This window comes from Hemicordylus capensis, chromosome 2, assembly GCF_027244095.1.
Source record: "Hemicordylus capensis ecotype Gifberg chromosome 2, rHemCap1.1.pri, whole genome shotgun sequence".
NCBI classification, from domain to species: domain Eukaryota; kingdom Metazoa; phylum Chordata; class Lepidosauria; order Squamata; family Cordylidae; genus Hemicordylus; species Hemicordylus capensis.
Genome location: NC_069658.1, coordinates 229,985,260 through 229,996,705, shown reverse-complemented (window position 1 = coordinate 229,996,705; position 11,446 = coordinate 229,985,260). Strand labels below are relative to the sequence as shown.

The window sequence follows — 11,446 nt, the reverse complement described above, 5'->3', positions numbered from 1 at the left end:
GGTAGTTGCACCCCATTTATGGAATAGCCTCCCCAGTGAGGTTCGCCTGGCTTCATCACTTTGTTCTTTTAGATGCCAGGTAAAGACCTTTTTGTTCACTCAGGCCTTTTAAATTTGGGGTTTTAACTGGTTTAAAACATTTTAATTGCTTTGTATTGTATTTTTCTTTTTTTTCCCCTTTTGGTCCATTATGATGTAATGTGTTGTGTGTTTTTATAATCATGTTTTAATATACATCATATTTGTATTATTATTATTAAAGACCTCCCAAGACAAAAGTTCCTTTTAAGAAGTTTGTTTACTGATATAACTTCAAGTATATACAGAACACAGAGAAAGCACAAAACATCAGTATTGTCATCAATACTAAGGATTTCACAGAGAAAAGAATTTCAAGAAACTTAGTCCTCGCTCAGAGGCCTACCCACAGTTTCTCACAAGCTGCCCAGAGTCAGATGAAGAGTCTGAAGCTGTTTTTGCCTCGAGATGGGCTTGCACTCTTTTAGCACAATTGTGCAGAACAGAAAAACACATCCAATCATGTCCTCCTCTTCCCCTGCTAACTAAGAATATGCACTGCATCCCTCCAGTGGCTGTTGCTGGTGTCTATTTTATGTTCCTTTAGATAGTGAACCCTCCAAAGACTTGGAGTCATTTTATTTATATCTATATAAACCGCTTTGGGGGACTTCTGTTGAAAAGCGGTATATAAATTGTTGTAGTATTTCTAAAGCCAAAAACATGCTCTCATGTATAGCTTTATTCACAGGCTGCTTTTGTTCTGTTGTATCCCTAGATATGTAATTAACTTCTTTCATGTAGATGTACATCCCTTCACTAGTTCTTGTTGAGGAACAGAGAACTACTACATCTACAAAAGCATCTGATTCATAAAAATACAAAATTTCAGGTGAAAAGGACCCAAGGTAAGGAGGTCATCATTTTCTAGGTCAGAGCCAAATTAAAAGAAAGGAGTGCTTTTATCCTCAATATCTACAACAGACACTTCTTTTCTTAACTTGCAAAATATTTTTTGAGCACGACTGAAAATTGTAAGCACCTTTTAAGGCTTTTTAAGATTTGAAAATTATAAAAACTAGAGGGTGACGCCCATCGTTGACCGGGCAGTCATTTTACACTACAAAAGTTATCTATAGCTTTCCTCCCAGCATATTTTGGTATAAAAGTAGTGCATTCAGCTACTTTAAGTGGCAGGACTGTTTATGTACAAATTTGTATCTGTAGGTAATTGGAAAGTGTGACTTTATTTTGCACAAACAAATCCACAAACACAAACTCTTCAAAATAAATAACAGATACTTTAAAAAAATATGTGTCATATTAAATGAGAGAAAGGAGAGCTGGTCTTGTGGTAGCAAGCATGAATTTTCCCCTTTGCAAAGCAGGGTCCACCCTGGTTGTATTTGAATGGGAGACTACATGTGAGCAGTAGTGTGATGTGACTACATGTGATGAAAAGTAAGGAGTTTTCCTCAAGGAGCATTTATATAGCTTATTTCCCATGTGTACTCTTTGATGGGAAGTAAGGCCTGAGTTCTGGCTAGAGTTTTTTCCTATGTGTCATTTTTGGGAAGTAAGCTTTTCCCACATTACAAGCATTTATATGGTTTCTTCCCCTGTGTGGGTTCTTTGATGAGAAGTAAGGCTTTTCCTGCAACGGAAATTATTCCCACATTCTGAACACTTATATGGTTTTTCTCCTGTATGGATTCTTTGATGATAAGCAAGACTTTTTCTGCAACATAAGCTCTTTCCACATACTGAGCACTGATATGGTTTCTCCCCCGTATGGATTCTTTGATGCAAAGTAAGGCTTTTTCTGGAACAGAAGTTCTTCCCACATTCTGAGCATGTATAAGGTTTATCTCCTGTGTGGATTCTTTGATGGGTCATCAGGTTTGAATGCTGACGGAAGCTCTTTCCGCACTCCATGCATTTATATGGTTTCTCCCCTGTGTGGATTCTTTGATGGGAAGCAACATCTGCACGTCGGCTGAAGCTCTTTCCACACTCTGAACACTGATATGGTTTCTCCCCTGTGTGGAGTCTTTGATGATTACTAAGGCTTGCACTCTGGCTGAAGCTCTTTCCACACTCTGAGCAACGATATGGTTTCTCCCCTGTGTGGATTCTTTGATGGCAAGTAAGGGTTGAGCTTTGGCTGAATCTCTTTCCGCACTCTGAACATTCATATTTTTTCTCACTTTTATGTATTTTTTGATGTGTACTACAGCTTGTTTTACTTGTTAATATTTCTGCACACTGAAGGTATTTATTTGTTCTTTTTCCTCTCCAACTGTTCTCTTGGACCCGAATTCCATGGAAGTCAAAGCATTCAGAAGTAACTGATTTCTTCATGTACTGATACCTTGATTCCGTTTTCCTTGTCTGCTGTTCATCCTTTCCCATACTCTCCCCTCTATTACCTGCAGGAATAAAGAAAGCCTCTGATGAGGGAAAAATTGATCTTCAAATCATGAGTGGGGGAGGGTGCGGGACCAATTTGCTGCTTTTTGAAAACAAGAATACAAAAGGCTTTGGGAGAAGGAGATCCTGCCACCTATTAAATAGCGTAAGGGGTTCTAACTGGCAGGGTGGGTATTGTATAATTGACTTTTGGATCTTCTGGGTATTATTAGTCATTACTCCAGCAAATAGGTATGCAGTCATTGTGGTAGCAAGCATGACTTGTCCCCTTAGCTAAGCAGGATCTGCCCTGGTTGCATATGAAAGGGAGACTAGAAGTGTGAGCACTGTAAGATATTCCCCTCAGGGGATGAAGCCACTCTGGGAGGAGAAGGTTACAAGTTCCCTCCCTGGCATCTCCAAGATAGGGCTGAGAGAGATTCCTCCCTGCAACCTTGGAGAAGCCGCTGCCAGTCTGTGAAGACAACACTGAGCTAGATGGACCAATGGTCTGACTCGGTATATGGCAGCTTTCTATGTTCCTATCTTTTGGTATGTAGTCATTATATCAGTTATTCTCTTGCTAACTGAGCAAAGAAGTACCTTTTAAAAGTGGTGATTCTCTTTATTTAGCAGTCGGAGAGCAACTAGCCCTATCCATCTCCAACAAAGCATCCCTCCAGTGGCTGTTGCTGGTGTCTATCATATATTTCTTTTTTAGATTGTGAGCCCTTTGCGGGGACAGGAAGCCATTTTATTTATTTATATCTATGTAAACTGCTTTGGGAACTTCTTATTGAAAAGCAGTATATAAATATTTGTCAAATTCATATATTTTGAGGAAATCTCCCTCCCAGTGAGGAATGGGCTGGGGCCTTCCTTAAAGTTTGGACTAAGTGCAAAGATGAAAGTAGGAAAACAGATTCTGAAGAAACCGTAGGACCAGATTCCCCATTTATGTGCCAATACCAGACCCAGGGAGGGAGGCAAAGCAACGAATAGTCCTCATGATTCCAAGATTGTGAAGTTATGGAATTGCTGTACTCTTTTCCTAAGCATTTTGCATGTGTGGCCTTGTACATCCAAGAAACATGGACGGGCCACCAACGTCCTCAATGGCAGCCCATTGAGATGCAGAATAGCATAGAGAAGGAGGCGCCTTACCCAGAGAGGCCAGATGCCCACAGATTTCTGCCATGACTTCTCTGTGCAGAGCCCTTTGGCCTGGATCCAGCAGAGCCCACTCCTCCTCCGAGAAATGCACAACTATCTCCTCCAAGGTCAGCGGACCCTGGAAGAAATAGGGAAAATGTTGTCCTCCAAGCTAATGTGGCAATCCAAGAAAGCAATACAGGTGGGGCAGCTGGAGGCTCTCCTGCAGGACTCAAAGATTTCTCAGTGGCCTTCAGAGCCTTCCGAGTGGGCAAATTTGACAGTCTAAGCCAGGGATTCTCAACGTTGGGTCCCCAGATGTTATTGGACTTCAACTCCCATAATCCCCAACCAAAGGCCACTGGGGCAGGGGATTATAGGAGTTGAAGTCTAATAACATATGGAGACCCAACATTGAGAACCCCTGGTATATGCTGATGATCAGGAGCCCAGAGCACCTTTCTTATGAGGCAAGACTACAACACCTGGGGCTATTTAGTTTAGAAAAAAGACGACTGCAGAGAGACATGATAGAGGTCTATAAAATCATGCATGGTGTGGAGAAAGTGGAGAGAGGTAATTTTTTCTCCCTCTCACATAAAGCATAAGAACCAGGGGTCATCCTATGAAATTGATTGTCAAGAAATTTAGGTCCAGCAAATGGAAGTACTTTTTCACACCACGCATAATCAACTTGTGGAATTCTCTTCCACGAGATGTGGTGACAGCCAACAACCTGGATGGCTTTAAGAGGGGTTTGGATAACTTCGAGGAGGAGAGGTCCATCAACGGCTACTAGTCTGAGGGCTGTTTGTCACCTCCAGCCTCAAAGGCAGGACGCCTCTGAGTCCCAGTTGCAGGGGAGTAACAGCAGGAGAGAGGGCATGCCCTCAATTCCTGCCTGTGGCTTCTCAGGGGCATCTGGAGGGCCACTGTGTGAAACAGGATGCTGGACTAGATGGGCCTTGGGCCTGATCCAGCAGGGCTGTTCTTATGTTATAAGCCAAGAGGGGGAGATTTTTTCAGGCTCAGGGAAATGCACAAGGGATGCAGACCCCCCACGCTACGCCCCCTTCTTCTCCTGCAGGATCCCGCCCCTACTTGCTCCAGTTGCACAGAGGCTGCCTCTGCTCTGCCACAAAGACAAGAAGGCCTGGAATTGAGAGTCAGTGTGAGTTTGCCACCTGGGAAGGACACCAAAAAGGATACCTGATCTTGTTTGCTGCCTGGCCCCACTCAAAAGGCCTCTCCACACCCTTTGCATCGAATGCATGCATTTCTATATCAGGGAGACAGGCAGACCCTTGATTAAAAGATGCAAGGAACATCCGGCAGACATACAGCATAGAAACAGACCAAAACCTTGGGCAATGCATGTGAAAGAGCAACATCAAGGAAGAGTACAAAGATATCCACTTTGTCTGTGGAGGCAGGTGTGAGGAAGCAGGAAATTAGGGAAGCTCTGTACATAGAACAGCTGCATCCTACCATAAACGTAAAAGAAGAAAGGAGGAAAGTGATGCCATTCATTGGCTATTGAGTGAGGGTGGGAATTTTCACTCTCTCCCTCTTATTATGTGAGAACAGGAATTTTTACCCTTTCCCTCCTATTAGGAGACATTGGGGGTTTTGTAACAGGATTGGCTAATTGCTGTCATTTTTGCTGAGTCATGATGTTGAGTTTTTGTATTTAAGAGCATGTTTCAGCTACTACTGTATAGCACTGAAGCTGATGTGTCATATTGAAATGTCTCTTATCTTTGAACATCTGAAATTCCAATTCAGCAGTTCAGTCAAACTCTCCATAAATGGCATTTTAACAATACACTAGCCGACCCACACAGAGCACCTGTGAGCTCTTTGGGGCCGGCTATTCTTCCCTCCCTCCCGCCTCACTCTCTTGCCCTCCATCCCTCCCTCCTCTCTCTTTTTCTTCCTCCTCCCCCCATCCAACTCCGCTACCTGGCCTGCCGCTCGCTTGCCTCCTGGGTGCGTCTCAGCCAATCAGGCGCCTCCGCCACCCAGCCAATCAGCTGGGTGCCGGGACGCACATTCTAAGGCACATCCAGGAGAATTAATAATATAGATTAGAACCAACCTTTTTCATCCTGAGGTGCACTTTCATTAAAAAAAAATATTAGGGCATGTATCCCTTCCCTCAACACACATACCCACATACCTATCTACCTTCCTTCCTGACATGAGCTGTCAAAGCTGCCACACAATTTCTATCTATTTATTCTACCTTCCTTCCTCCTCTTTATGCTTATATAAGTTTCATTCTTGTTCACAGCCAGGTGCATAAGGGAATGAGCTAGTTCCAAAGTCAGGAGCTTAAACTTGCTCTGTTATGCACAGGGAAGGAGACAACCTTCTTGGTGCATTATGGGGCATGTCAACTTTGGCACATGGGCCAGTGTCCTGTGGCACATTAGTGTGCTATGACAGTTTGGCTAATAGATACAGTATTAGAACATAACATTATTTCTGCAATAAGGCCTTAAGTAAAAAGATATCTTATCCATAACCAAGCCCTAAGTGACAAATAATTGGATTTGACTGCAACTCCCATAATCCCCAGCCAAAGGCCACTGCAGCTAGGATTGCTTGGAGCTGTAGTGAACAGCATCTGGGAATTCCTGGTAGAGGGAACACTGAACCATACATATCAAACATATAGTCTCCCATTCATACATATCATACTTATAGTCTCCCATTCAATACGGATACGGCGAATATTTATATACCTCTTTTCAACCAAACTTCCCAAAGCAGTTTACATAGATATAAATAAATAAATAAATAAAATGGCTCCCTGTCCCCAAAGGCTCATAATCTAAAAAACGAACATAAGATAGACACCAGCAACAGCCACTGGAGGGATGTTGTGCTGGGGATGGATAGGGCCAGTTGCTCTCCCCCTGCTAAAGAAAGAGAATTGCTACTTTAAAAAGGTGCCTCTTTGCTCAGTTAGCAGGGGTCAGTTCAAATGCAAACCAGGGCAGACCCTGCTTGGCAAAGGGGACAATGCATGCTTGCTACCACGAGACCAGCCCTCCTCCCAAAACACAGCCAGTGGCTCCTTACCCCTCAAGGTGGCCCCTCCATTAAATTTCAGCCTCTCTCTGAGGTCCACTGGAGCCTTCTCTGCTTCAAAGAACTCCGTGCCCACTGCTGATGGCCTCTGCACCTGAAAGAGCAGTTTGGATCCCCAGAGAGGAAATGGAAAGAGGAATAAGGGAATGGTATACCTCTAGGACTGCTTCTCCCATTCAAACCCACCCATACACCATGGTCTTCCTTGCAGATGCTACTCTACGTTCCCTCACTGCCTAAGGTACCTAGGGGAGGGCCTTCTCAGCAGTAGCCTTGCCTCGAGATGGTAGAACGCCCAGGGAGGTCCCCTCGGTGCCGTCTCTCTTGCCTTTCAGGCACAAGGCAAAGGCAGTTTAGTTCAGGGGGCTTTGGGAGATAACAAAGTATAATTTCCAGGCCAACAGTGGTGTTAATCTTCCAACTCAATTTGTTAAGGCTGCTGTACTTGTGTCTTGACTGATTTCTGCTAAATGTTTTAGTGCATTGTTTGTCTGTCTATCTGTCATAATTTGTATACTGCCTGATATGTACATCTCTAGGCAGTAGAGAAAATTTAAAACACAACACAAAACAGAGTTAAAACAGTTAAAATTTTATAAAATAAAACAGTCTGATAAAAAAACCAAATGAAACAGTTTAAAATTGATTTCAATTAAAAGCCTGAGAGAAGAGGCACATCTGGAGGGTCTTCCTAAAAGCAAACAGAAAAAAAGATGCTCTTCTCTCAACAGGGAGCATATTCCAAAGCCCTAGGGCAGCCACAGAGAAGGCCTGGCCCCAAGTTGCCACCAAATGAGCTGGCAGCAACCATAACCAGACCTCTCCAGAAGATCATAATAGGTGACAGGGTTCTTTCTTTTCTTTTTTTAACTACTCAGGATTTTTAATCAAAAGGTGGAATATAAATATTTCAAAAAGATCATCTCGGTATGGTGTAGTGAAAAGGAAGGAGCTTGGAAATTCTCTTCCTGGAATATTGTCCCCTAAAACCTGGGTCACCAGAGGGGATTCCTAGGATACCTTTTTTTAACATTTTCACTCCTTGGGAACTACCAGGATGAAACAGATACTCTCACCTCCTGCTGCTGCTGCAGCAACTGCTTCCTGATCTCTGCCTGGCTCAGGAGGAAAGCTTCTGCCAGGGCCACTGCCTGAGAACTGGTCTCTGTTCCACATTCTCTCACCCAGCTCTCCATCTCTGGGGGCAGGACAGTCAGGAATTGCTCCAGGATCACCAGGTCAAGGATCTGAGCTTTTGTGTTTTTTTCCGGCTTCAGCCACTGACGGCAAAGGCTGTGGAGTTGGCTGCAAACCTCTAGGGGCCTCTCGACCTCCTGGTAGCAGAACTGCCTGAATCTCCAGCACGGGACATCTGAGGTGGCCATGTCCTCTCCCAAGAACTTCTGAACAGTTTTCCCCCAGAATTTCCCACTGCTCCCAACTTCATTGTCCTCATAGCCTCTTCTTGCTTCAGGACCAGCTGAGTCTTCCTCTTCCATCCTCACCCTGGACTCCAAGGCAGCTTCAAAGAATCTCCTGGATCTTCTCTAACTTAAGAGAGCAAAGACTGCCCAGACAGATAGGGCTATTAAGTCTATGAAATCAACACTTCATCCAGGCTCCTCCCCACCCACCCTGCATTTTGCTCCATATGCACTGATTTATTTATTTATCAAACTTATATACTGCCTAACATCCAAATCTCTAGGTGGTGTACGGAATTAAAACATAATATATAAAATATAAAACATTTAAAATTCATAAAAAGATAAAAGTCATAATGGATAAAAACACATTAAAATTTAAAATTTTAGTCTCAGTTGAAGGCGTGGGGAAATAGGTATGTCTTCAGGGTCCTCCTCAAAACAAACAGAGAAGGGGATATTCTTATTTCAGCAGGGAACATGTTCCTGGGGCAGCCACAGAAAAGGCCCAGTCCTGAGTTGCCAATAAACAAGTCAGCAGCAACCATAACTGGACTTCTCCAGATGATCTTAATAGGCGACAGGTTTCACGGCAGAGAAGGCGCTCTCTTAAGAACCCTGGACCTAAGCCATTAAGGGCTTTATAAGCAATAACCAGTACTTTGAATTTCATTGATCAAAGTGATCTGTCTCCTCTTTCCTGCCTGGCAACCTCTGCAGCATTCCACATGTCCCCAGAGCCCACATAGATGGAAGCATCTGAAGCCCAAAGCCCCCAAGACCTGGAGGCTGCTTAGGAATGGACTGTCTGATTATTCTCTCTCTCTCTCTCTCTCAAATGCCTCCCTCAGAATCTGGAGCCTCCCTACTCTCTCACTTTAATCCTGACCTGAAGCCCTATCCAGATTTTGAAGGAATCTGAGTCGCTGCCTGTCTGTAGACCAGGCCTGCTCAACTTCGGCCCTCCTGCAGATGTTGGGCTACAACTCCAATAATTCCCGGCTACTGGCTGCTATGGCTAGGGACTATGGTAGCTGTAGTCCAAAAACAGCTGGGGGGGCCAAAGTTGAGCAGGCCTGCTGTAGACAATACTGAGCTAGATGGACCAATGGTCTGACTCGGTATAGGGCAGCTACCTATGTTCCGAAGTGTACAGCTGTCTGTGCACACACTCTTGGGTGAGGGGAGCGGTGGTGAATGATGTGCATGTGTTCATTTTAAAAGGGAACCTGGACACAGGCCCCCTAAAACACAAGGTACAGATATAGGAAGTATACTACTGCGCCGGTGTTCAGCATGGCATGTGAATCACTGTACCTGTGTACAGAGCTGAACCTGTGTACACAGCATGCTTGTTGTATGACATAGGAAGCTGCCATATACTGAGTCCAGACCCTTGGTCCATCTAGCTCAGTATTGTCTACCCCAGACTGGCAGCAGCTTCTCCAAGGTTGCAGGCAGGAAGCTCTCCTGTTGAACATAAGGTGTGAATAGGGCTACTGTCTGCCCAGGAAGGAATCAAAGCTCCACACACAACACACACAATCCACATCCTTCTGGGTCCGGCCCCTGTTGTTGTATTTCGGGACCACATGCTAAAGTCTGGCTGGCATCTGCCTTCCTCCAGGGCTCGGAAGCTGAATCTAGGAGGGGAGGCGGCGGGGACAGCAGCTCTTCAGTGGGGGTGTCACGGGGCAGCAGAGAGAGAGGACCCCCCGCCCCGCCCACTCTGGAGTTTCCCCCGGCTGGCTACCAGACCTACTCGCCTGCCTTGCATTGCCCTCCTTGCTACAGCTCTCTGCATTGCCCGCATGCATTTTTGCGCTCACCGGGTCTCGCTGGACGAAGCTGATCCTGCGGGCTAGAAAAGCAAGAGCTGCAAGAGACGAGAGGTGGTGGAGGGGACAAGTGAAGGAAACAGCCCCTCCCGTCCCCACCCTGGCCTCTCTAGCAGTCTCCATTCGCTCACTTTAACCCTCTGCCTGCCTCGTCGTCCCTCCGGATCCTTCTTTCGCCCAGCAAAAGTCAGAGTGGTACATACAGGCTTTGGGAGAGGGAGAGAAGGCGGAGGCGCTGCCGTGGTCGGAGAGAATAAAAAGAACCACGCACAGCGTCCAGAGCTCCTTGGAGGAAGAGAGTATGATATAAAGGGGCGGGGTGGGGGGTGGAGGGATTAATAAACGATGCAAATAATGAAAGGGGAAGGGAAGCCGCAACCACGTGTCTTCCAAGGCAGAATCCGTCCTGGTTTTGGAGATGCAAAAACTCCAAGCTTTGCCTTCGATCAGATCTGGTGATTCTCTCTGCAGCCAGCAGATGGTGCCATAGGAACATAGGTATCAGCCTTCTACCGAGTCAGGTCATTGGTCCATCTAGCACCCAGTGCAGCAGGGAGGGACAGGTCATCCCTTCGAGAGTAAAGTTGTGCTGTTGGATGGGTGTCGATTCCTGGTGACCACAGAGCCCTGTGGTTGTTTTTGGTAGAATACAGGAGGGCTTTACCATTGCCTCCTCCCACGCAGTATGAGATGATACCTTTCAGCATCTTCCTATATCGCTGCTCCGTGTTACAGGTGTTTCCTATAGTCTGGGAAACATACCATCATCCCTTCTAGCTGGGCCGAAAGGAACACAGGAAGCTGCCATATACTGAGTCAGACCATACGTCCATCTTGCTCAGTATTGTCTACACAGACTGGCAGCAGCTTCTCCAAGATTGCAGGCAGGGATCTCTCTCAGCCCTATCTTGGAGATGCCAGGGAAGGCACTTGGAACCTAGATGCTCTTCCCAGAGCACCTCCATCCCCTCAGGGGAATACCTTACAGTGCTCGCACTTCTAGTCTCCCTTTCAAATACAATCTGGGTGGATCCTGCTTAGCTAAGGGGACAAGTCGTGCTTGCTACCAGAAGACCAGCTCTCTTCCAGCTCTTGACAAAAGGCACCTTATCAAGTGGTAGCTCTCTTTAGGAAAATAGGAAGCTGCCATTTACCAAGTCAGACCATTGGTCTATCTAGCTCAGTATTTTCTACACAGACTGGCAGCAGCTTTTCCAAGGCTGCAGACAGGAGTCTCTCCCAGCCCTGTCTTGGAGATGCTGCCAGGGAGGGAACTAGGAACCTTCTGCATGCAAACCTGCAGATGCTCTTCCCAGAGGACGCCATCCCATAATAGGAATATCTTATCATGCTCACACATATGTAGTCTCCCATTAAATGCAAACCAGGGCAGGCCCTGCTTAGCAATGGGGACAATTCATGCTTGCTACCACAAGACCAGCTTTTCGGCCCAGAACTGAACACAGAGGTGAGGTTCTCTGAAGCTGCAATCCTTGGAGCTTCAGGGGA

The 11,446-nt window shown here is 45.6% G+C and overlaps 2 protein-coding genes across 3 annotated transcripts in view; both read right to left on the bottom strand.

The window, feature by feature from the left end:
- Nucleotides 1-279: 279 nt before the first annotated feature.
- The window catches only part of LOC128343814 (zinc finger protein 616-like), a 47,418-nt gene continuing 36,251 nt past the window's right edge, over nt 280-11,446 (bottom strand). Inside the window, exon 15 of the mRNA XM_053293249.1 lies at nt 280-2,224. Coding sequence (XP_053149224.1) covers nt 1,621-2,224 — 604 coding nt within the window. The 3' untranslated portion in view covers nt 280-1,620. The remainder of the gene's footprint in view (nt 2,225-11,446) is intronic.
- LOC128346378 (zinc finger and SCAN domain-containing protein 31-like) lies at nt 3,654-10,070 on the bottom strand. 2 transcript variants are annotated; one of them, XM_053299616.1, is made up of 5 exons: nt 9,929-10,070; nt 7,752-8,242; nt 6,667-6,769; nt 4,789-4,858; nt 3,654-3,718 (listed from the first exon to the last, which is right to left on the bottom strand). In XM_053299616.1, the coding sequence occupies exons 2-5, from the start codon at nt 8,172-8,174 to the stop codon at nt 3,709-3,711; spliced, it is 606 nt and encodes a 201-aa protein (XP_053155591.1). In that variant the 5' UTR covers nt 8,175-8,242; nt 9,929-10,070; the 3' UTR covers nt 3,654-3,708. The 2 variants fall into 2 exon arrangements, with proteins under 2 accessions (XP_053155591.1, XP_053155590.1); XM_053299615.1 differs by lacking the exons at nt 3,654-3,718; nt 6,667-6,769 and having other exon boundaries at nt 4,010-4,858.

What these genes read in the sequence shown, in the direction of transcription:
- LOC128346378 (XM_053299615.1), bottom strand. Translation starts at nt 8,174, where the DNA reads ATGGAAGAGGAAGACTCAGCTGGTCCTGAAGCAAGAAGAGGCTATGAG. An exon ending in TGCTGCAGCAGCAGCAGGAG is followed by an intron (nt 4,859 to 7,751) that starts GTGAGAGTATCT and finishes TCCCTGATATAG; the next exon opens with AAATGCATGCATTCGATGCA.